General features: G+C 35.4%; 1 protein-coding gene across 1 annotated transcript in view; it reads right to left on the bottom strand.

Moving 5' to 3' along the window:
• The window catches only part of CSTF3 (cleavage stimulation factor subunit 3), a 54330-nt gene extending 30090 nt beyond the window's left edge, over nucleotides 1-24240 (bottom strand). The window contains exons 1-3 of the mRNA XM_063289519.1: nucleotides 23995-24240; nucleotides 13146-13247; nucleotides 12927-13022 (exon numbers count right to left, since the gene is read on the bottom strand). Coding sequence (XP_063145589.1) covers nucleotides 12927-13022; nucleotides 13146-13247; nucleotides 23995-24024 — 228 coding nt within the window. The 5' untranslated portion in view covers nucleotides 24025-24240. The remainder of the gene's footprint in view (nucleotides 1-12926; nucleotides 13023-13145; nucleotides 13248-23994) is intronic.
• Between the last annotated feature and the right edge of the window lie 716 nt (nucleotides 24241-24956).

Below are 24956 nucleotides of genomic sequence, written 5' to 3'. Positions count from 1 at the left end.
AAATTCTTTAGATCTGTTAATACAAATGAGATACTCTACATTAACACTGAAGATCAAATTGATAGGCTTTTAAAGGGATTTGAATAACTGAATCACCTCTTTATTCAAGAAACATGGAAGAATCACTGGTATCTGAATGATGGGCTTCCTCCAAAACCTTGGATTTAATCCAGGTGATTTCATTAATTTATTTTCTACCATGCAACAAATCCTAAGTATAATATTCAACATCTTAATATATAGATGTATGCTTTCAAAACTTGAGAGACTAATTCTGATTTTAATTATATGATCTTTTTAACAAAAATGTTCACCCTTCTCATTCTCATACACTGGAAAATGTGTGTAATAAATGTATATTTACTTAATTTAATCCTCAAAGTTAATCCTCACTTATTCTACGTTATATCTATGTTCTATGTGCCAATGTAACGAACTACCCACCTTCACTGTCTGGCAGCAAAATGGCTATTTTGTAGTCACTCTATGGTGGTTTTATACATTTGGGTAGGTGGGTGGGTCATCACTCTCACCTTTAATTCCCTTCCAACTCCACCCCACAAAAAAAAGTTTACCCATGCCCCTTCCAGTGACATTAACAGAATGGTCTGCTATGAGCCTCAGGAAACTCAGGAGGTTGAGTTGCTGCTTTCAATCCCACTGACACTGCTAAACCTACCCAACTCTAAGAACAGAATGTTAAATTGCATTAAAGAGAAAAATCTGACCTGTTGCACTTTGCCAGCATGGAACAACTAGAATTTCCACCCATGCCACCTAAACAGAATAGTTTCACAATTTTGATTATAAATTTGGGATTGATAATATATTGAGAAGAACCTGACAATAAGCAATGAAGAGATGGAGATAAAATGGACAAAAAAACCAACCTTGGCCTAACTTATTTGAAATTGCAGGTATATACGTTCCTGTAAATATTTATGTGCAGGACTTTAACTGGAACACTATTTTAACCTGGAAGCATAATTTGAAAAAAATATAGGCAAAATGCTATAATGAATGGTATACAAAAGACTTAATGCCCCATCTACCTACCAGCTTTAAAGAAAATGGCCTTGCTGAAGTCTAAGTGAATATTTTACATAATTATGGGCTTCCTAATTACACAGAGGTCTATATGCATGCAAGCTGAAATAATTTTAAACACCCCGATAAGATCAAGATAAATTCTTAACATATAGAATACTGGTTGTAGTTGAGTCTAGAGAGAAAGTCTAGAATATGGAGGAGGCAAACCCTGAACAGATTGTGCAAGTTTAAAATTGAGAAAGAACATGTAAAAGCATTACAGGTAAAAAAGAAACGAATACAGTGAGAGATAAAATGGACCTAACAACTTTCAGAGGACATTTGGGGAGGGGGAAGTAGCATCAAGAAAAATCATGCTCTGAAATTCAACCCGCTCCCACTGGATTATATAGGAATGTTGCAGGAAAGAACCAAGAACCCTTTCTTTTCCAGTAATTATCACCCTCAACTCTACTTAAAATAGAGTTGGGCTTGAATTTGTAGTATATAAAGGAAGTAGTTGCTTTTTATCCTTACATTCTACTTCAGGCTAACAGGCACTCTGCTAAGAAGTTAAGGATATATGTAAAACAGTTTGACTCCACTTGAAAACCTCACAGTTGCACATCACTAGCAAAAACCTCATAAAACAAAAACTTGAGTAGACAAGAGAAAAAAAATACCAACAGCACATTTAGGAATAGTTTATAGAGTTTGCAAGATTCTATTCATACATTTCAAGAAATAAAATATTCCTAATTATAGCAATCTTTCAATCACATATCATAAAGGACTAGTGCTTTGTAACATAAGGAACAGCTCAGTGCTGTAGTGAAGCAGTCATCCTGTCAAGTAAATTCACTGTGTTGTAAAGGTAGATGTGAAATTCCATCTGTTCCTCTTTGGATAGAATCATGATCAGAAACAGCAGACGGCATTTAAGTGTAAGAGTGGGGACTAGATCTAGCACAATTTTTATTAAAAGCACTAAATGGGTACAATCAGGCTGAAGGTGCTGCTAATTTATGTCTGAGCTTGAATAAAAGGTCCACTTGCAGATGTATGGGAAAAAATGTTAAGTATCAGGAAAAGATTGTTCAGTGTAGATTTTATTCTTCCCTAGAAAAATACCTGAGATACACAACATAGTAAGTACATAGCCTTCCTGTAAGTGAAGTGTTCTGATAATCCAAGATTTTTTTTTAATGTTCAGGTAAGAATTCCAATAACCTTGTCCCTTAACTAGGCAGAAGAGGGGTTTTAGTCCATTGGACTAGATGTCTTATACGTGCAACAGCTTTCCACCTTCAGTGAAAATGTATTGCATAGGTATAATGCACTATGGCCCTGCATCAATTTTTCTTCTGCTTCCTTGAAACCATAAGCTTTTTGTATTTTCAATATGTATTTGTCCCAGTGTCAAAAATAGCATAGCAGTGGTGCTGTGGCCCTTCCTTCAATTACTGCATATGGAATACTGGAATATGAATTGTGTGGGTTTTCTAAGAAAGCTTAGCTAACATATGGTATGCACTAATGAATGGAAGCATTTGTGACAGGGTAGTGTTTTATTTTACTGAGACTTATTTCATGCCTAGAATACTAAATTACCATAAAAGAGTAGATACAAAATAATAAGTACTCTTTTTTAAATGTCTCTTTATTCTTTGAGGAAAAAAGTTCAATCACATTCATAACACTATGCATAATTAATACAATTAAATAAGGCATATTTAAGCATCCATAATTTCTATAACACTAAAGCGAACTGCCCAGAGCTGAAAACTTGGGGATAAAATAATAGTGCATTGCCAAAAACAGCACAGGACAATGAACAATTAAAAAGGCTGCCTGACCATAAAACTTAACTGCACATGAACAGAACATATTATTAATCATGATAATCATATACACAGATTTGGCTCTAAAATACTGAATGCAGAGTGCAAGAAGTTTCTTGCTAAATCAGAAGAATTATCTTAATCGGCATTTTGTTTCCACTGATGGCCAACTAGATGATCAGCATATCATATAGGTAAATAATAGTTTATTGCAACAAAACTACAAGATATATTGAGGATTACAATATATTGAAAACAAAGGACAAAATTAAGCCTTAATTGGAGACAAGCTGTATTGCCTAAGTAAGGGCAGCCTTTTGCTGCTATACAGAATCTAACTATGTAAGCAAAAAAATGGTATGAAGTTAATAATTTTTCTATCCCTTTGCCATTTTGTATTCTTGACCATGACCTGAATTAGTTGCCTTTTCAATGCCTTTCAGATGCATCATTAAAACTTCAAGCATCCATCTCTTCTTCAATTTATATTAGTTCAATATAAATGTTCTATCACCATAGATTTCCAAAATATAACCGTTACCTTATTCTACAATAAAACCAGATTTTATCTGAACAGGTAAAATCTAGAGCATAAAAGATTTCACAAAAGTTAATAATTTATTTGAAAATGGAGTACATGGAGGGAAGGGAAGGAATCTGACATTATTCTGTAATTTAGGGATTAATAAAGGAAATTCAAGATTTAGAAACCACCCCATCTTTGTTTTATTTGATCTTAATTTCATGCACTGATGAACAAATACATATAAAAGAAGGTGCTTCTTTAAATATCTCCATATTCATAAACAGATGAAGTTTGCATATGTTTTTAAGGTCTTCAGTGTCAGTAATTAAATCTGTAGGTTACCATATTAAAAAAAATTGTTGGCAATTCCCCTAATTCTTAAAATAAGTAAAACTACCAGAATTGTTAGTATCAGTTGAAGGTACAAACTGATTCTGCTTTTTAAAGAGAAACACAGTTCCATCACAAGATTTGAAAAACTTCACTATTAAAGTTTCACTATTAACTTACATGAAAATGAAATGGTATTACATTCCCTAGCTTTACTAGATCTACACTTGATGTTACAGTACTTTCTAATAGCACTAAATTTATTCTGATTAATCCTGTATCATTTTCCAAAATTCTAGTTTTTGCAATGTGTAAATAATGCTGAATAAATCTTCAGAAGACAAAGCTAACCATTAATTGGCGACAAAGACTTCAGATATGCAGTTCCTTGAAGCAGACTGTATACAGAAAATGAACATGCATATTTTTAATTTATATATTTGGCAAATTAATTACATGTAAATAATTCAGGCTATTAAGGGAAGGGTATAAGGTCCTGAGGATATAAAGCAAATTGTTCAATGTTAGAAGATGGATATTAAACTATGTGTGGCTCCAACCTGCCTATCTCTTTAGAACTTTCTTGCATAAAACTGTTCAGTCAAAAACAAAAGTTCTGAAAACAGGGTTTTTTTTGCAAATGGTAAACAAATATATACTCAATAGTACTATGGTTATTTTTTGGATGGCTTATACTACATTTAGCAACTAAAATATTCCAATAGCTACTTTAGGAACCTGAAATATATTTAGAAGGAAAGTAATAGTCTCCTTTGACAGGTAGGACTAAATCTTTATGTACATTTAAATAAGAGTTGCTGGGGAGGGGCCAACAGAGTCTCAAAATAGAGACAAGGTATATGTGAAAGTAAAAGGAACTGGATAATCTAACAGTTCCGTAATTAAGAACTTGGTTTCTTCAAGCTCAATTGTATGACTGATTTTCAGAAACAAATTTGTTACAACTTTGACAATAAAAAATTAGACATGCTTAGGAAAAAAGTGTTAAGTGATCACATCTTCATGATATAAAAATGAAACTGAGTAGCTTTTTACTATATGCAGCCTTTTCAACTTCTATGCTACATTTTCATTTTCCTGAAGAAAATATTACCTCATATTAGATTATATTAAATAATCCACCTAATTCACATGACAAATTACTTTTGTAGTGTATATTTTAGAAATCAAAGAAATTGCATCTTCTGTGATAAAGCTGTTAATTATTACAGTTACTGTTACATTTATTTCTTAATAAATGAACCGTTAAAACCTGGGCCCATTACAAACCAAATCACATCTGATTTCTGATGCAAAACTATGACAGACAGACAAAAAGTAATGTTTATTAACAAATAGGGAAAAAACAGACAAGTACATTATTTAGAAGATCAAGATTTTACGGAAGAAATACTTAAAAAGATCTAAGAAGAATAATTGCTTTGTACAGAGAATCCACAAACCACTTTAAAAAGACAAATGTAAATTACAGAGCATATTAATGTAAGTAAACAGGGCTTCTACCAGTGGGAAAATATTTTACAACGAAGTAATCCAAATCATGTATGTCTCACATTTTTTCTTAATGTCTTCATATGGAAAGAGATTAAGGAAAAAAAATAAGAAAAATTAAAAATAACTCCTAAGTCCTAAATAACACCTATTTCTTCACTTGGCAAAGTATCTGCCTACCAGTCTATACTGGTATTTCTAAATCTAAATGTTCATTATTGATATCCTCAACTGTAAAATTCTGAAGTACTAGTTTGAAATTCATAGGTAATCAGATTTAAGTTTATAAAAATCGTTTTAACACAAGTTTATATGTATGAAGGCACATCATGATCTTTAATATCTTTAAATGTGGAATGAAAAACTGAAATTTTACTTCAACTTATTTAAATATAATTGTATATGATAGTTTTTTATGAGTTAGAGGATGTCACAATTTTGACTAAATATTCATCTAAGTTATACTGTTCAATCTCCTGAGATACTATATTTCGTAGTGCTACTTGTATAGTGCACAATAAGATTTCTTCTCCAACTCCAATTGCCACTTCCTTTCAACTTTACAGAGCGTATTTGGAAAGAACAGGGAGGGGACAGTAAGAGAAGGGAAAAGAATTCTTGCCAACTATACCAAGTGCATAAGTGATTTCATCCATTAATTTTTATTTCCATTACATACTGAGCAGTTGAAGAGTTATCATGGTCAAATAAAAGTTCATAATGTATTTCCTTAAATGATCTATTATAAAGAGCTAACTTATCACTAAGTAATACTCCAAATTATCACTCAATAATACTCTAAATTATTGCTAAATAATACTCACATGTGTGTATATGTGGATAAGTGAGTCACTGGGTTGAGATGGGAAGCTATATAAATTGAACGAATATATAAATATAAAAACAACTTTTTGAAAAAAATCAGGCCTGCAGATAGTTTAACTATCATGTATCAGTGTCTGAATAACCAACATGTTTTCCCAATATTAATACATATAGTTTAGATTTTCACAGGAAAGCAGAGTTTCCTGCCTTGTGAATGAATCAAAGAACCTCTGTCTTTCATTTTCACAGCTCTACAAAGATCAGAAGTTACCATGTTCAATTGTAAAGAATTAACCAAAATGTTCTCTGGTATAAAACTTAAAATATTTAGTAAGGTCAGGTTTCAGATTCATCCAGTTTCTTCTTTACAGTCATGGGGGTTGGGGAGAGGGGGGGGGAAAGAATGTTTACTGAAACTTGTTTGAACAGTAGAAAATAATTTTACTTCCTACTAAGTATGTTTAGTATAGCACTATAATTCATCTATCCATTCTAGAAAATTAAGCCAAACCAATAGCTTTGCAATTTAATATATTGTCCCTTTCGAAATACATCCCCACAAATAAACGAAAAATTTATAGTTTGATAGATAGATCAAGGACCTGAAACATTTAACTAAGCCTCACAACAACCCTGTGAGGTAGGTAAGATTATCTTCTGGATGAGAAACTTTAATTAAACTTACCAAAAGTGATACAACATATGACAAGAGAAAGGAAAAGAAAGTTCATCCATCCGTGGGTCCCAGGGAGATATACGTAACTCTCAGTATGTTCCTTTAGTTGAAAGCATTGCCTTATGTGTATGATCGGAAGCAGCACTTTTTAAGTGTTCACTTTTAGTTATTACCCTTAAATAATGTTATGTAACTATGTTACAACTTTTTAATAGCTTTGTTCAATTTATCAAAAATCCTTACATATATAAATAGTGCCCCCAGTAAAAATAAACTTAACCGATTGAAAGTTATTCTTAAGTCTTATAATTTTACAAAGTTAGATTTCCCTATCTATCACTGCTCTAATACACCGAAACTAAGTATGAAAAAACCCTTCAATTTCCTTTGAAGTTTAATTTTTAGATCAAAGTACGTATACGTGCTTACTATTAGCCTCTTATTAGATCCTTTTACAAGTACCTCAAACATTATAAAAATGTTTATAGAAATAGGCAGAATTTATGTCAATTGGCATAAGATTATGTTTTCAAACCTTTACAGGTGGATTCAGATCTTAAACCTATTCCAAATGCCAACCACATGGTCAACAGCTGAGCGTATGGAGTTTGCATCAAAGTAATAAACCAATGCAAAGAAATGGGGCAAAGCAATATTGAAGATTTTGAAACTTATCCAAGAATATTTCATTGCTCTATGAAGTTGTGTTCACAGAAGTATGTCAAAGAAGATAGAAAAAGTCAGTTTCCCTAAGCTGAGTAAGAGCCCATGATTCAATAAAGCTTTATTCAGGAACTCAACATGTAGAGTCTGTTGCTACTAATATAATCAGCATCTCCACTGAGAAAAAGGCATACTTACTTCAGAGAGTTTCTGGATCACCAACCCAAAAATGCAGAATAGCATGCCTTCTTCCCACACCTTAAGGGCCCCCATTTGTTCTTCTCTAGAGGGCAGGCAATGAAATGATTTAGCTTAGTTGACAAAGGCATGTTGATAACGTATTTTTATTTCCATTAAAATCTGTACTGCTTTATTCATTTGTAGATACAAGTGAAAGCATATCAGTACGAGATTCTGCCTATTGTGCTAGGAAGGGTCTGCTGCTTCTGGGTATTTTCCCTACCCAGCATGAGTGAAAATTAGCTCATCAATGCAGTCTTCCTAGCCTGCACAGATGCAGAACCCAGGAGAATGACTGTGTAAAAAATGTCTAAGAGGAAGATGAAAAAGAGATGAAGATAAATCAATTTCGTAATAGTGGTATTAATCTATACTTTAAGCAACTATAAATTTAGATAATGTTGTGAGTCAAGAGAGTATTTTTGGATAGAAAAATAATAGAATTAATTTTGAAAATAGAAATCTCTATGGATATAATGCAAAACATTTTTGAAGAAAGTGATTTCGGCAAGCAATGTAATTGTGCACTGTACACACAAGACAGCATACAAAGATAGCAATTAGAACTGAAGACAAAAGAAGTGATATTCTGGAAGACAAGAGATATTAATTGCCTGTTCTCTTTATGTTTAACACTGCTTAGCAAGAATTACAGAACAGATACTCTTCCTTTCTTATCATATGACAGTAAAACCTATGACCTAATTTCTCACAACATGCCTATCATATTGCCAAAAATCTCCCTAGTTCCATTTCAGAGCATATATATGAAAAAGATCCCAGATTCAATCCTTGGTATCTCCAGGTAGTGCTGGAAAAGCCTCTGTCTGAAACCTTAAGACTCACTGCCAATGAGTAAAGTACTGAACCAACTGTGACTTGGTACAAAACAATTGCTTATACAGTGCAGGCTATTACTTTAGACCTGCTGACAAATTTCTCATTTATAATGGGCACACATTGGCACAAAGGGCTCATAACGTTCATGATCTGTCCTAATCAAAATGCAATCTTATATATGGGAAGAAAAGGGAAAGCCTTTTTTCACATTTCCTGTCAGAAGTTACTGCAGAGTAAACTCCCCCACTGACTTTAACAATGACCTCTGTCATTATTGCTTTGGTCATTGTTGCTTCTGTTTGGATAACAAGCTTGTACTAACATGGCAAAAAAATAATACTATCTAATTGTACAAGCAAAATCATCATAACTAAGTATTTTTCTCTTTTCCACTGCAATCAACTTTATTGACATTAGTAACTTAGACATGCATTTCTCTTAATAAGGCTCAGTCTTTTAATACAAAGCCTTATCCAAAAATTCTAATGAGCTATTTTTGATCATGTCCTCAAATCTGGCACAGTGACAACTTTAAGGTTAGGGGTGGAATCAAACTAATGAAGTGGAAATGATACAGCTTATAAATGTAAAAGTTTATCACTTCAGAATTTAATGTCCAGAATATTTTATTTAATTTATATGAAATGAGTTGGAGAGATACACTACAGAAGAGAATTCCCAGAACACTTTCTCTTTTTATTTCAATAAAGAAATTCTTTCTCTCTCTTTCAACATATTCACACACATTTGGCATTATAGGTATGGATGGAAAAGCAGAAAAAAACCAAAATTCCGTAAGCCCAATCCTTCCTCAATGAAATGGAAATGAACATCAGGGAGCTTATAACACATAATCTAGTCTTAATTATAGAAATAAAATAAAAAATACTAGCAATATGTTATCCAACATGAAAGAAATGAATTTTCCACATCACTGAATTCAATGAAACTATGACTGATAAGGAAGAAATGATGTTCTGCTTTATTTCCCTCTTCTGAACAAATAGGTAGTTTTCACTTAACAATCATTCTTTTAGAGATGGTTCAGACTTAAGACGGTGCTGAAAAAACTGATTTACAACTGGTTCTCTCAGCAGCATCCCTGCAGTCACGTGATCATGATCTGGGTGCTCCGCAACCAATTCGCATTTATGACTGTCACAGCATCCTGTGGTCACAATTGCCATTTTTGACCTTCCCAGCTGGCTTCTGGCAAGCAAAATCAATGGGGAACTGCATGATTCACTTAACAGCTACATGGTTTGCTTAATGCCTGCGGTGATTTGCTTAACAACCACCCCAAAAAAGTTTGTAAAATCTGATCAGATTCGCTTAATGACTGCTTTGCTTAGCAACTGAAATTCTGGTCTCAGTTGTGGTCACTAAGCGAGGACTACCTGCACTGTCCAGTGCAAGAAAAGTGGCAAAAGTCCACTGTCTCTCCTGTCATTTACAGAAGTCCTGCTCCAACTGCCAACGACTGTGTTTTCATAAGTGGAAAGATATACTAATTATTTTGGTTTCAGAGCAAATTGAAAGTCCTTGGAATTAATGAGGAGATGCTACTCAAATGTCATAAACAAATCTTTAAATATTAGATGATGTTAAAATAAATTATCTATAATTTGCATTGGCTTCATGCTTACAGCATACTTTAAACTGCACTGCAGATCTAGTTATGCCACATTGATCCCTAAACATTGGCATAGACTGGAAATATGCTATGCTCTGCAATATTTGTAACAGTGCAGCTCACCATTACCAGTACACAGTCAATTTTTAAGTACTGGTGTGCAAATATACTTCACATGGATCATGGCTGCAGAAGGATAAAAATAGAATTATTACAAGAACTGGTCTACAACTGGAATTCAGGACTTACCTGAAAAATTCCTCTTCCTTACACATCAGTTCAAAATATTCTTTCTGCTACACTGGTTCTTTTCCTCCACTACCATACTAATTTTTAAGAATTCTGCTAATTCAAGATTCAAGCCGTTTCCAAGTCATAATTATTTAAAACATTAAAAGCAACAGATGTGCTCATTATGTAAACAGAAAGCTACTAAGCTACGTGTAAAATTCAAGAAATCTGCAGCAAAGGCAAACAATATTTCTGCTATACTTAAGAAAATCAAAGATTTCTGCAAACTCAACAAACTACTTGTTGACATACAATAATTATAAAGAAAAAGATCTATAATGTAAATAGACTCTACACTCTCTATTAATCCTATTTCCAAATTGAAAAAAGAAATACATATACTCTACTTCCAAACGTGCGGGACTATAGCTCTCAGAATTTCTAACCAGCATAGACAACATCTAGTTGGTCAGGAATTATGGAAGTTTCAGTTCCACAAATCTGGCAGGCGTCAAATCAGGGAAGGAGGATATAAAATATAAACTCAATTAATGCTTTGTAGACTTTTGCCCTTACTTGTATCCTGACTGGCTGAGAACCTGAGATGTACAGAGATGTTCATGTGTAAAGAATTTTCTTACAATCATGGAAATGGAAAAAAAAAATCTTCCCCTTCATATGTTATAAGTGCTGCTTTGTAATGACTTAAGGGATATTTTGTGCATCACAGATGATGATCAGGAGAGCTGGCAGTAAATATGATGACCACAATAGACAGTACTTTGGATCCTGGCCTTTGATCAAATGTTGTATTAGGATGAATGCAGCAGATTACTGAAAGGTTCTATTCTTATTACAACTTACCATTTACAACTGTTCTATAACTAGTTACCAGGTTCTGATCATGCTCTTTTAACAAAAATCTGACTTACATTAAAAGCAAGTCAACCTTTTCTTAGCATACAGGAAAAAATGATCAGGCAAAAAAACTTTATCTTAATTTCTAATGTCAAGTTAAGTTCAAGGTACTGGAGTATGTTAGCAGAAGTTAGCAACTGCTTATTTTATAAAAAAAAAAACACCTCAGAATTTAATAGTATTATTAATGAATAAAACTTAAGAAATGCATATAATTTTGATTTAGTTTTGCCATTTTACAGATGTCCCAATATTTCCACTAAGAAAAAAACAATACTATCTAAGGAGGCAAATGTACTATTGTAACCAAGATTTAAATCTACTATATCATGCCCTGTTGAGACCCCTACCAAAAAGTAGAGTTCTTCAAGTCTCCTAAAGACTAACAGAAGAACTAGCATGTCTATTTGTCTAAACCTGTGACAAACCATATATATTCATGTACACAAAAGAAGAAATATAGGATAGTATCCAACAGTTTCTCCTGGGAATGGGAAAAATTACTATTATGGAACAAAAATGCTGGATACCACAATTTTACTCTCTTAAATAGTCCTGGACAGAGAGGCTATCATAAATAGAAAGCTGTCCTAAAAAGAAATTTAGCTGTCCTAAAAGCTTTTAACATCAGTGCATATTAATCACGATGTATTCTCTTAATTGGAGTGACATATATGCTGCTGGCTGGGTTAGAGTATGTATCCCTACAGAGGGTAACATGTACTGTAACTGAGTATCTCTGTATTTGCTTGGGCTTTATTTACTTATTCCAACAATGTCAACCATAGCTTTTAATGTAATCTCTGAAATGCATTTAACATAGCTGCATATCTTATTACAATCTATAAGTACTCTTTTTCATTCTTCCTTAAATAGCTCACATTACCTTACTAATTTTATGTCATATGCCATATATGACATAATGCAGATCTTCAACCCAGTTTACAGATTATATAAACTAATGTAATGTTATTCTACAAATAAGCTAGTATCTACAATTTTAAAAAAAGGATATAAATGTAACCTTTGCACAGGAGTGAAAGGCCTAAAAATCCAGATAAAGAATCAGAAAAGAATAAAAAAATACTTTTCAGAGAACATTGCTTTAAGTTTTTCAAGTCTTCCTAAACTTTTAACAGAACAGGATAAAATGCTTGCCTGTTCTGGTTATGAAGTATTTTGATGTATGTACTTGACTCCGGATAAATTTGCACTTAACACATTTCAGTTTTTCAAATAAAAATTACCTGCATGTCCAACCCCCACCCCAGATAAACATTTCAGATACCAAAATCAGCTTAGAAAATACTATTAGAGCCCAAAAGGTCATACAACCATTTGTTAACTTACATGCATAAAAAGGAGCTCTAAATAAATGACACAGGAGGCAATAAATTGACACATGACAAGTAAATAAAAGGCTAAAGCACTCCAATACCATTGAAACTGTTTTAATGTTGTTGCAAGTCCACAATGCAACAATCACCAGATCATATAGACCCAAATATTTAGATTCACTTTAATTACCCTTTTCTCCTATTTTACATAAATTATGAAATGTTCAGCTCCTCTTTTACCTGAATTTGTGTATGCACCTAAGAAATAATTTTTCTACCCTACTTAAATTATTATATGGTTAAGAAAAAATATGAAAATATTAACCTCAGCTTCAATGTACAGTTTCCAGAATCTGCCAGAACTTGGGAACTGGGCAACAAGGCGTTCATAGGTCTTCCGTGCTTTGTCTATAGGTTGATTCTAAAAATTGAAAACCAATAATATTTACAATATTTATGATGTAAAATGTATTCACATTTACTTGAGAACCAATCACTGTGAGTGGACCCACTGATAAGGAAATGTAATCCTATGTCACTAAACCTGTGCCTCTCGAATGAGAATGCTCCAAGCGTCAAGGTCATATGGATTCTCTTCTAGTTTCTTTTCAGCTTTCTTTACTTTTTCTGGGACATATTCAGCAGCCTAGAAAACACAGAGCAGAAGGTTAAGAGCCAACAAATAACACGATAAATCCAATGCCATCCACAACCTGTAGCTTTCATCTTTACATAATCATAACTACAATTAACAATTGGCAGATTTTTTCCATGGTACTTAAGCATGGTACTTAAGCATGCACAGAGGAACATATGATGCACACACAGAATATACTACATTGGATGAAATGTTTAAAGCCACTATTTAAAGTGTTAAATCAAATCTACTGCAGCATTTAAAATGACTAGAAATTAACTTTAAAACAGTGGAACTGACTTGATAGCCAATATAATGCAACAAGCACTATTACCCTTCTAAATTAATGCCAAAAAATAATGTATGCCAAGACAGAATAGATTTGGATGAAAATATCTACAAAACCCCTTGTTTCCCTGCTCCAAATGCTATTACAAGATACTGATTTAATATTAATTATTGCAAACTGTATCCTGTTTAAAATAAAATGTTCTTCATTATTTCATGGCTTACAAAAGTCACTGAAACAAAGACTTTATTTACAGTTTAAGCAAGGGTATGTTAATTTCTGCTGCCATGTAATTAACTCCCATGTCTTCCATTCTTCTTTAAATTACTACTTCATTGGTTCACACATTACATTAAATCTTAATTCACAATACAGATTATTTGGGTGGTTATTAAGATGTGTGAATTTATCCACATGTTTTAAACCATGTTTTTTGGAGTTGATTATCACATTAAACTAAAAACAAAAAAACACACCCTTAATTAAGGCCTAGATTTGCGAATCTCTACTGCCGAATTATTTATGGTTAAAAGAAATCTGTGCACAGAACACTAGTTGCATAGATAAGAGAGTGGTTTTTCTTATTGAATGTCAAGATAAATCCTACTTATTCTTTTTAAAAAATCCAATTTCAGAGACAAAAAATGGGCTAAGTAACTAGACTCCTCTCAAATTTCATTCACTCATTCATTCTCTATAGCTGTCCACATCAAACTAGTGACTCTGGGTGGCTAACAGTTATAAAAACAGTCAAACAATTAAAACATTACAAAATAAATTAAATACAAATAGCAGCCAAGAAATATTAGAATTCATCGATGTCAGCACAACCAGGAAATGGAGCCCTTCACACACTTGGGACCGCAGGCCCAGGCACATATCCAGGTCTTCAAGGCCTTCTGAAAAGCCAGTAGGGTGGGGGCCATACTAATCTCAGGAGGGAGGATGCTTCAGAGGGCAGGTGCTACAGCAGAAAAGGCACATTTCCTGGTCCCTGCCAGCTGACATTCCTTGGCTGATAGGACCTGGAGCATGCCCATCCTGCTGGACTAGATTGGAGTGGTAGAGACAACTGGGAAAAGACGGTCCCTCAGGTAACTCAATCCCAAGCTATGAAGGGCTTTAAAGGTGACAACCAGCACCTTGAATTGCACCCGGAAACACACTGGCAACCAATGCAGCCCCTGAAGCAGTGGTGTTACATGTGCCAAATAGCCGACACTATTTACAACCTGTGCAGCTACATTCTGTGCCAGCTGAAGCTTACAAGTGCTCTTCAAGGGCAGCCTCATGTACAACGTGTTGCAGTAGTCCAGTTCTGAGATGGCAGGTTCTTAAGAATAGGCCAGGCCAGAAAGATATGCATGTAACTTAGAACACACCCTTGCCCAAACAATTAGCTTGTTATTCAAGCATGGAGTATTTTAGAGACCCCAAAAAAACAAAATGAAGAATGCAATACTTCAGATAATACACCCAAGCAGATTCTTTTATGGACCTAGCAAATATGTTTTTCATTAAATTCCCTAAAACTGTAAGAAAATAGAAATGACTAGTTGAATAGCAATTTTCTGCTGCAGCAGAGTATACAGTAGTTCACACTTAACTGAGGTTTCTAAGCATCTTAAATATAAACAGCCATAGAACAGAAATTTGATTATCATGTTCTATAGCAGAGGCCACTTTAACCACTCTAACCAACCTGTCCATGATCCAAACTGATTCAATTTTAGGTGTGTTTAGCTGCCAAGTGTGGAACTTAACGCTAATGTAAGTACAAGAGTGGATGTTTCCTTTTTGGGATGGATCTCCTCAATATTTTGCTTGACAGAATTTACCACCTATTTCCTTTATAAAAGTGTTATTTCCTCTGCTCCACTTCCCTACTGAAAAGGAGAGAGCATGCATACATGCATCTATCTATCTAATCTTCTTTTCTGAACTCCTACTAGATAGAATGAGCAGTTATGTTGGGGTGGGGTGCACTTCTTAAAATGAAGCACCAAGCTTCAAATTAGAGGCAAAACCCCCTAAAGAAGAAAGGAAGTGCATAGAAAATAATCAAAATAGAGGCACTTAGCTGCCTTTCTCCTATTTCAAAGAATTTAAAGTAACCTGCTCCTCAGGCTGACACAAATATTTCACAGCAATTAAATGTAAGTCTTCCCCATCTCCTGAAAGGGCAGAAAGAAACTTAAAAGTCCCATAAGCTTAATTTTTTTTGTCCCAAACATGGTACAATATGTAATTTGTGTCATACTGATTCATAATCACTTGCCTAGTTACTTAGAAGAGCAAGAAATCATATACAGCTATTCAGAGGTCAACTTAAAACAGGTCTCTCTATTCCTGCTTTTGGTCATTTATGGGTAGCACAAATGCAATTCTAAGAAAATAAAGACTTGAAAGTTTAAGGTAGCTTAAGGATGGGGATGGGGACAGATACTCCTGTTGAAAACCTATCTGTGTGGTCAGAGTTGAACCAAGTTGATGGCACATAGTATCACCATCACCAACTACAGCTAGAATTTTGGAAAAAAATCAAGCAGCAAGCAACATTTGACACTGACGTGAACATAACTTTAGCTTCAGCATACTAACTTAGTGAGTGGCATTACAATTTACCAATGCATAATAATATAGAACAATTCTATAATGGGAAAGGTAAGAAACATACCTGCATATATCCTCTGAATAAACAAAGTGTCTTACAAATACATGCTATTTATTTTATTTAAAAACTTTAAATTGCCGAATAAGAGGCATGGGGACAGCAGAAGAGGCCAAGGATTACCTAGCACAATGAGAAAAAATAGCGCAACGAAACAGTGCAACAGGACAAATAGTGAGACTGACAATGGTTGAGTCAGAATGACCAAGAATGAAAAAAGAAAGGGGCAGCCGAACTTGGGTAAGGAGAGCTACAGAAGATAAAGAATTAGAAAGTCTGTTGGTCAACACAATAAGAAAGGGTGTATACATGAGTTTTTATGCACACGAGACAGTATTCAGGAGCTGATCTTTAAGGAGAAAAACTAATGAACTGTGAATATGGGGAGCACACTGGACTATCTCTACTTCCAAAGCTCAGCAACCTCATACAGGGCAGGAAAGGAGATAGTTAACTGGGTTTTTAATTTAGCAAATACTCATTATGAAAAACAAAACAATGGAGAGCTACTAATTTAGAATATTTATTCTAAGCTGGCAAAGCTGAGGGACTGTATCTAAGTGCCCCTCACAGGCACAAAGGAATCTGGATACAAAGCACCTCTGGAATGCCCTGGTTGGGACCTCCTGCTAAAGACCGATCTATATCAATTTTTTTTCTTCCTAGTATTATTCCCACAGGTGCAAGGTCCACTTTTTTGGATCAACCAAATGTTGACCTGTTGGTTGTGACAGGAACTGACTGACCAGCTTGTCATTCAAGCCTGACGTTGTGGGCTGAGAGTGACCTGCCCAAAGTCACCCAGCTAGCTTTCATGTCTAAGGTGGGACTAGAACTCTCAGTCTGGTTTCTAAAACTTGGTACCTAAGAACAAACAATGTGCCAAACGTGGAAGAAGCTGGTATGTGGCAAAGCAAAGTGCTGACCCCTATCATCTTCATTTAGAAGAATGCCTCTTATTCATATGTAGGTTCTTAAAAACATGTGACTATAGTCAAGACCATTACTAATAAGCATACATACCTGCCTAGGAAAAAAGTAAGGTAAGATGGTAGAGATTACTTTGCATTTGAAATGGTAACAGGAAGTGACCTCACCAGTTATGAAACTGATCACACTTAGCATGCAGCCGTATCATTAATAAGCACTTAGAAACCCTTTTGTAGACTGCCCATAATACTTTAAAAGGGGTAAATGGCACATGGTCTACAAGTTGTATGCACCCTCTGAAATTCAACTGAACAGAGGCCCTAGAGAGCCTGGGGCTGAAATCTACAATCTTTTTTTGTGAGTACAAATGCTTAGATATTTGAAGGGGCACAACAGCTGCCTCAGGCTGTGCATGGCTTAAACAATCAATTCTGCCCCAGAAAAATGGGGAAAAAGTAGTTTTAAAATGTTGGTTCTGACAGCTCAGGTGATGTCACTATATTACCAGCCATGCTGTGTGTTGCTCACTGGGAAGGCAAGAACCAAGAAGTACAGCCCCCCGGGCCAGAAGGGGTTGCCCACATCTATGCTAAAAATTCCAAATATTCCTTTGGCAAAATTATTTTTTCTATATTGCTTATTTAATTTATACTCCACCTTTCCTGCAATCTGATCATCCAAGGTGGCTAAGAATCAATGCAGAATAAAATAAAAATGCAAAGACATTAAATTCAATGCAGAAATAATTAAAAATCTGAAAAAATGCATGTTTCTTGGCTATTCTGCTAAAGGAAAAGAGGTGGGCTGCCAAATAAAATTTCTGAAGGAGTGTATTTCATGGCCTAGTAGCAATACATCTCCACATGCCAGATAAATGAGTCTTTCACAACAAAGAAAGGGCCTTGGTTATGGAGCTTAATGGTCAGATAAGTTCATAAAAAGTCCCTCAGACAGTCAGGTCCTAAGTAATTTAGAGAGTTTAACAACATCCTAAATTATACCTAATAAAATGAGAAGGAGTTCAAGTAATTGGGAACCAGTGCAGACATCATGTGACACCAGTTAGCAGTCTAGCTGCTTTGTTTTGTACTAATTGCAGCTTCCAAACATTTTTAAAGGTTAGCCATAATTGTGGAAATGTGCTCTGTAAATTTAGTGACAACTGAGAATCCAGGAGTACACTTAGGCTGCAAAACTACTGTTTCAGGACTGTAAGCCAATTAAAACAGTTAGAACATCCATCACTAAATCTATTTTTCTGTTGACCAACAGTAATTCCATCTTGCCTAGATTTAATTTTAATTTCTTTTCTCTCCCATTTAACCCAAATTAACAAAATTTTCAATGGTATCAACTGCTTCCTAGGTATCATTAGCATATCTTCTCTAAGAAGTTTTATGTCAACATTCTATAGCATGAAGAATGGAATTCTGTGAGAACCTTTTCTCAATAGCCTAGGAACCAGAAAGTACACCAATGCCACCCTTTGGACATGGGACAGTAGGATGAACTGGAACCACTACAGTCTAGAAGGCTACCATGGTTGATAGAATCAAAAAGTTGCTGACAGGTCTGGAGGTGTAATGGTATGTGGGAAAGACCATGGGATACTGGGCAAAGAGCTGCTGCCAAGAGAAAGGTCAGATAAGAGACAGCATAGCCCGCAGTTGGATAGTGGGCAGGGCAAGAGGTTCAGAAGAGACCCTCCCTAGGTTCTCAGGCTGTAAAGGAGACTGGGGGGTGGGGGTGAATTGTACTTGCAGATTTGCAAGATTCTGTCAATGTAGCTTTACAATAAAGTAGAACTAGCCTATCTGGTTGTGATTTCTATCTGGTTTACTCTGCAAGGCTGACATCAATCTTGCAATTCTGCAAATACAATTCCCCCCCCCCCGGTCTCCTTTATAGCCCGAGAAACTAGGAAGGGTCTCTTCTGAACCTCTTGCCCCGCCCACTATCCAGCTACAGGCTATGCTGTCTCTTACCTGACCTTCCCTTTGGCAGCATCTCTTTGCCCAGCCTCCCAAAGTCTTTCCCACATACCATTACAGGAAGGATAGCACTCTACCCATTTTTTAGAGTACATCATCCACCAAGTACGATATTATTAATCCATGCCTGAAGACTGTCCTCCCCTGCATTTCCACCTTCCTACCCTTTCAGAAAGCTAAAAGTGCTGATTTAGCAGCAATAGACATTTGGCTATTATTTTTTCCACCAATGATAGCTACTAAAATCTAACTTACCAAGCAACTCACCTGATATGAACTAACAAAGTATAGTCACTTATTGAAGTTTTTAAAAGTACTGTATTTGAAAATCAAAGAGGATCCTGAACTAAAACATAACCATTCTGACAAAGTAAAGCTAGGTATTAAATTTTATGGCAATATTTTATGTTTCATTTGAATATTAAAGTAATTACAACAATAACATTTTCACACATTATTCTTCTACTTCAGCTGTTAAGCACGGCTGATCTTTTAAAGATATGTCTTATTAAAAATAAAGATACTGATTACAGAGTCAAGCTTGATTTGTTTCACATATAATTCAACACTATAATTTAAGAACAGCATTGATTACAAGTTTTGAGTTATATCAAACCCTAACCCTAGTAAAAATCAGGAATATCTGAGATTTTGAATATATGTTAGAATTCTTCTAGACAAAGCACAGCTTCTAAAACTGTTGTTGTAGATTAGAAGCTCAGCTCTAATCTACAACTAAAATGCTAAAATGGCATGCCATAATTTCATGCAAATTTACTCAGAAATAAACATTCTAACTTCAATAGGATTTACTTCAAATTAAACATAAATTAAAGCTTTAGATTAAATCACACTGTGTCCATTTGATCATGGAACAATACTGAGTTGTGAACCATGTGCCCCTCCCCTTGTCTATATATGATCTGAAATACTGGGGAATCCTCTTGTGCAGATTTTAGGACAACAGAAATTGCATAATGGCTAGAAGAACATAAATGGAGGTGATGGAACTTATACCTTTCAGTTTGTCTTAGTGATCTTGAAATCAATTAGACTTCTTAGCACATATAATTCAAATTGTAAAATGCATTTAGGTCACAAAGACAAAGTTCAGGGATAACGTTGCTATACTGTATGCACTCCGTTTAGTTTCATTTATTTATCAAATTTATTCCCTGCCCATCTCACTCAGAGAATGACTCTGGGCAGTCACAAATAGGTGTGTTTTATTGTTACAGAATTGAAATATATGGCTATCTCATGAAAATATACTGTATGGGCAATACAAGAAAGGCTACTGAACACTTCTGGTGCCCATATAAAATGTCTTTTGGAATGTACATTTTCAATTCAATTTTTACCTGAGCTAATGATATCAACTAGATTACAAAATGTCAACCTGGTTTACATATTAAGCCCCAAGTTTTAATAGGAACTACCTATGACCCTATCCTTGAGAAAAAAAGGAGTCCAAAAATAAAACATCTTTTCAGTATATTCCTTATTTTCTCTTTTATTAATTATATTGATTAGAAACCATAATGAGATGTACAAACTTATACATTTCATCGTTTTTCTGGACTGGGATCTCTTAAAGAAAGTCTTTGAATCAGTGTTTGGTCTATTTCAATATTTGATCTTACATTGAATTACACTTTCATAAACATATGTTAGAGAGAAAGATAGTAAGACCTTTAATAATCTTACATTTTCTATGAATTTCATCTAAAATGATTTTTTCCCCGTTTTTTCAATTTGATACCCAAGGAGAAATCTGCCACTCCTTTTCATTCATGGATAAGGGATTTCTTTCACAGTGGAATAGAACCAAAGCACATTAAAAACCTTTTCTTGGATCAGTGGACCAGCTCAAACATTTTCATCACTAGTCTCAACAGAACATAGTTTAAGAAACAATGCACTAAGCCATTCTGTATAGTTCAAAGAATTGTATCATGGAGCCATCTTATCTCCTTTATCTTACCTAAAGCTAAGCTGTACAGCTAAACCTGAAGCAACCATCACTTCTGTTTGGTGTTAAGTGTTTTGGTTTATGCTAATCAGAAATGGTGACTAATCCAAGTTTGCATGACACATTTAATTTTGTATAAACTCATATGTGATCTGATAAAATTGGGTTAAGTGAACCATTATTAAACTCACCATGGGAAGTGACACATGAACACAACTACTGAGAAAGGTTAGAACCTCTCAACAATTTGAAAGCTAATAAAACAAACATGTCATTTCCATGCTTCTCAATTATTCACATCTTCATAATAGCATTCAACCAAATGCTATGTGAATCCAAGAATACAATACCAATGCTACTCCAGCAGTAGATACTTGGATCTAGTTAGTGAATAGCTATTTATGTTTTGTACAAAATAAATTTAAATACTTGATTTAAAAAAAAAGTGATCGGGCTACAGAATTAAGTACGAAGATTGTATCTCTAATGTTGTTTCCACATTCATGTATACAACAGAAAACACTGTTAAGACTCCCCTTTTCTTCATTACAAATTACTCTTAAAACAGTGTTTCTCACTGTTGGCAGATGAGTGGACTTCAATTCCTAGAATTCCCCAGCCAGCATCTTAACATTGCCTACATTGAGAAACATTGCTCTAGAACTCCAATTCTCCAGGTATGTATTGGAAACACATTCCACTGAATTCCATCAGTTCTGAACCTCTAAAATTGTGCTTAGAATTGTTCTCCACATCTTTTTAATTTGGAAATGAAAGAAAATGTTCTTGACTTTCTTGATGCATATTCCCAGAGTAAAATCTCTTTCCTGTATAAAGATGCTACCTTTCACAATGTTCTGTGCCCACCCTACAGTGAAATGGATGTAAGACACATCTGTATAACGGAGAGTTCAGTGCCTACCTCAGGAGAAAAGAGCTCCAGTTGATTGATTCTAAAACATTTTCAGAATATAAAAATAGCTCCTGTTTTGCGTAATTTCCATCTTTAAAGTGAAATAAGCATAAGGCTAAGCAATGTGTTTCTGCATATCCAACTTTATGCATCTCTCTGATTGGAAAGTATTCAAAACAGTATTGGACTCAACTGTCCCTTGTTCCTTAGATGATTTCTAGGTCTTCTTCAATGCCAGTGTAATCAGTGAGGCAACTGCAGCTTGAAAAAATGTCTGCAGAACATGACATCTCCAAATTGTTGTACTGCTGGAGCAATTAGGCCAAGCCTCCATTACATTCAATGTACCAGAGCAAGATGGGCAGCAGATAATAGCTCAATAGTTCCAAACTTCATGCAGATAACAGTTACTGATGTTTCAGCAACGAGTGAAAGCTAGGGAAGAATATCACTAAATATCCGTTGCTAGTACAGGAGGGAACTCCTGCCTTTAGGCTTTGCTTGTGAACTTCTGGAGAAATCTGACTGGCTTCAGTGGGAAACAAGAAGCTGGACTAGATGAACTTTGTTTTTAGAATACAGTGTAAGTGTGTTGCCCAGAGGACCTGAAAGTGAAATAGAGCATGCCCTAACCGTATCTAGTACTGGTTTTTTTTAAATCAAAGAATGTAACTTCCCATAGAAAAAATTAGGAGTCAGGTTGTGTGTCAGTATGTTCAGCATGTCCTCCCCAACCCAGTATTACTTTACTGTTCCCAAACTCTATCTTTTTTGTTCCCCAAACAAAATGGAAGATACTTATAATACCCTGGAATATGAGAACTCAGAAGACAAAGAAGTTTGTTTTTAAAATCTCTTTGTAAGTATGCAAGACTTTCAAAACTAATCACACAAAACATCCAGAAAGAGGAAGCCATCCTTGACATTCACTGTTTCCAAAGAAAACAGTAAAATGTTAATTAATTTATGTTTACTTTAAAAGGAGTGATATTTTAAGTTTATACATATAATCTGCTTACAAGTAAGTAAAAACAATTCAACAGAACAGCTTAAGTTGTATCATATTTTAACAGAAGTAACTAACTTTTAGAAGTAACTGAGGAATATCTGTGAAAAAACTAGCTCCCATCATTAAGTCCAATGAGTCTGAATCTTCACTAGTGGCTTTTGCATGTAATTTCCTTGGATGTACAACCCCCCAGAAACAAAACACACTCTCTTTCATAAAGGACACATTATTTATGTAACATTAATGCATTTATTAACAAGTCTGTTACATCAGTTTAATTTAGATTTCTAAAAACACCTACCTTAATTTTAATATACAAAGTTAAGTACACAAGACTCCAAATTACATTATGAAACATTTTACAAATCTTTTAACCCATTTTTATGAAAACATAAAGCATAAAACTCTAGGTTGCTTTATTTTAGAATTTAGCACATATTTGTTCCCCACTTTTTTTACAGTATTTAAAAAGAGAAATATTACTTCAGCTTCCAAGTAAACAGAGTTACTAGGAGTGCATGCTAAAAGTATGGTCCTATACATATTTATGGTAAACTTCCTTGAATTCAATCGAAGTGACTCTCGAGTTAGCAAGATCAACTTTAACCTGAAGAATCCTTAGCAGAAGAGGAAAAACTCGGCGGACTGGTGTCTATGTAAGCCTTTGGAGATTATACTAATTGGAAATAATTACAGTCAACTGGGATCGTGGAGCAGAAAGTTTAGCAAATAGAGCAGGTCCACACCACATGTATGAATTGAGGTGAGCGGGGGCGAAAATGGAAGCAAGAGGTACAGCCCTCCCCAACACAAAGACGCGCACGTTAATATAAAAAGGCCTATTCCTCATCATCCTAGAAACCGCCATTTTCACTCCCCGGAGCCTCAGCCGCCCTAGTCAGCCGAGCCCCAGTCACACCCATCCTTGAAACACTTTCCCACCAACTGCCTCATTGCGCTCTGAAGGCCCTGGTCGCTCACCTGGTCGCCGGCGGGAGCTTCTCCAGACATGGCGCGTTAAAACGGTCCCCGGAACTACCGGGGGAGCAGGAAGCAGCGTCCGATATATAGATATGCCTATTTCTTTAACCCTCCCACTCACCCACCTCCCGTTCTCTTCCCTCGCAGAATCCCCAGGCAGCTAGCAAGTGAACTAATCAACCCTGCGTGCAGCTTCCACTCGTCCGAGGAACAAAATGGCGGCTCAACCGCCCCCAACTCTCGCCTTCCTCAGCAAAGGAAGGGGGCGGGGCCGAACGGAAGCACGAGTGCGCAAGGAATAGTGGGGGGGAAAAATAGAAGGTTGCTCAGGGAGCGGCGCGCAAGGGGTTAAACAAACAGAACTCGAACAGGAACAGAGGGAGTGGCGGCAAGAGAAGAATGCTGGGAACGAAGGAGGCTAACGAGCCATATACACATGCGCATCAGTGAAATGAAAGAAAACCGGGCGCATTTATGTCGGAAGGGTTTAAACGTAGAGGATGTTCGATGAGGCATGTGGATAAATCACGTGCATGTGAGAAACCGACACTTCTGTGTAATGTGATTGTAAATTGATCTGCTCCCTCTTTCGCTTTTTCTCCTGTCTGCTCTAGAATTTTTTATTCGTTGTGTGCTATGGGCTCGTAGCCAATGTAATGTAATGTAAGCTCGGCATCTAACCCCCACAGAATTTCAGCTCTGTATGAAACCGTGGGGCGAGATCGCCGAGAATGAGATACTCTGTTATGCTGGGGATAACCAGCTGTAATGTGGTTTGCCCTCCGACGCCTAAGGAAGCAGCTGATTTCCCTTATTGTGTAATCTGATAAGGATTCTGCTGCCCCAGTTATGGCTCGTGCACTTTCTGCAGCTGTTTCTGAAAATGTGGGACTTGGTAGGAGTTTTATTATTATTGTTGTTATTATTATGTGCCATCAAGTCGTTTTCGACTCCTAGCGACC

The sequence above is a fragment of the Candoia aspera genome, chromosome 1 (assembly GCF_035149785.1).
Source record: "Candoia aspera isolate rCanAsp1 chromosome 1, rCanAsp1.hap2, whole genome shotgun sequence".
Taxonomy (NCBI): Eukaryota; Metazoa; Chordata; class Lepidosauria; order Squamata; family Boidae; genus Candoia; species Candoia aspera.
This window is presented reverse-complemented; position numbering and strand designations above follow the sequence as displayed.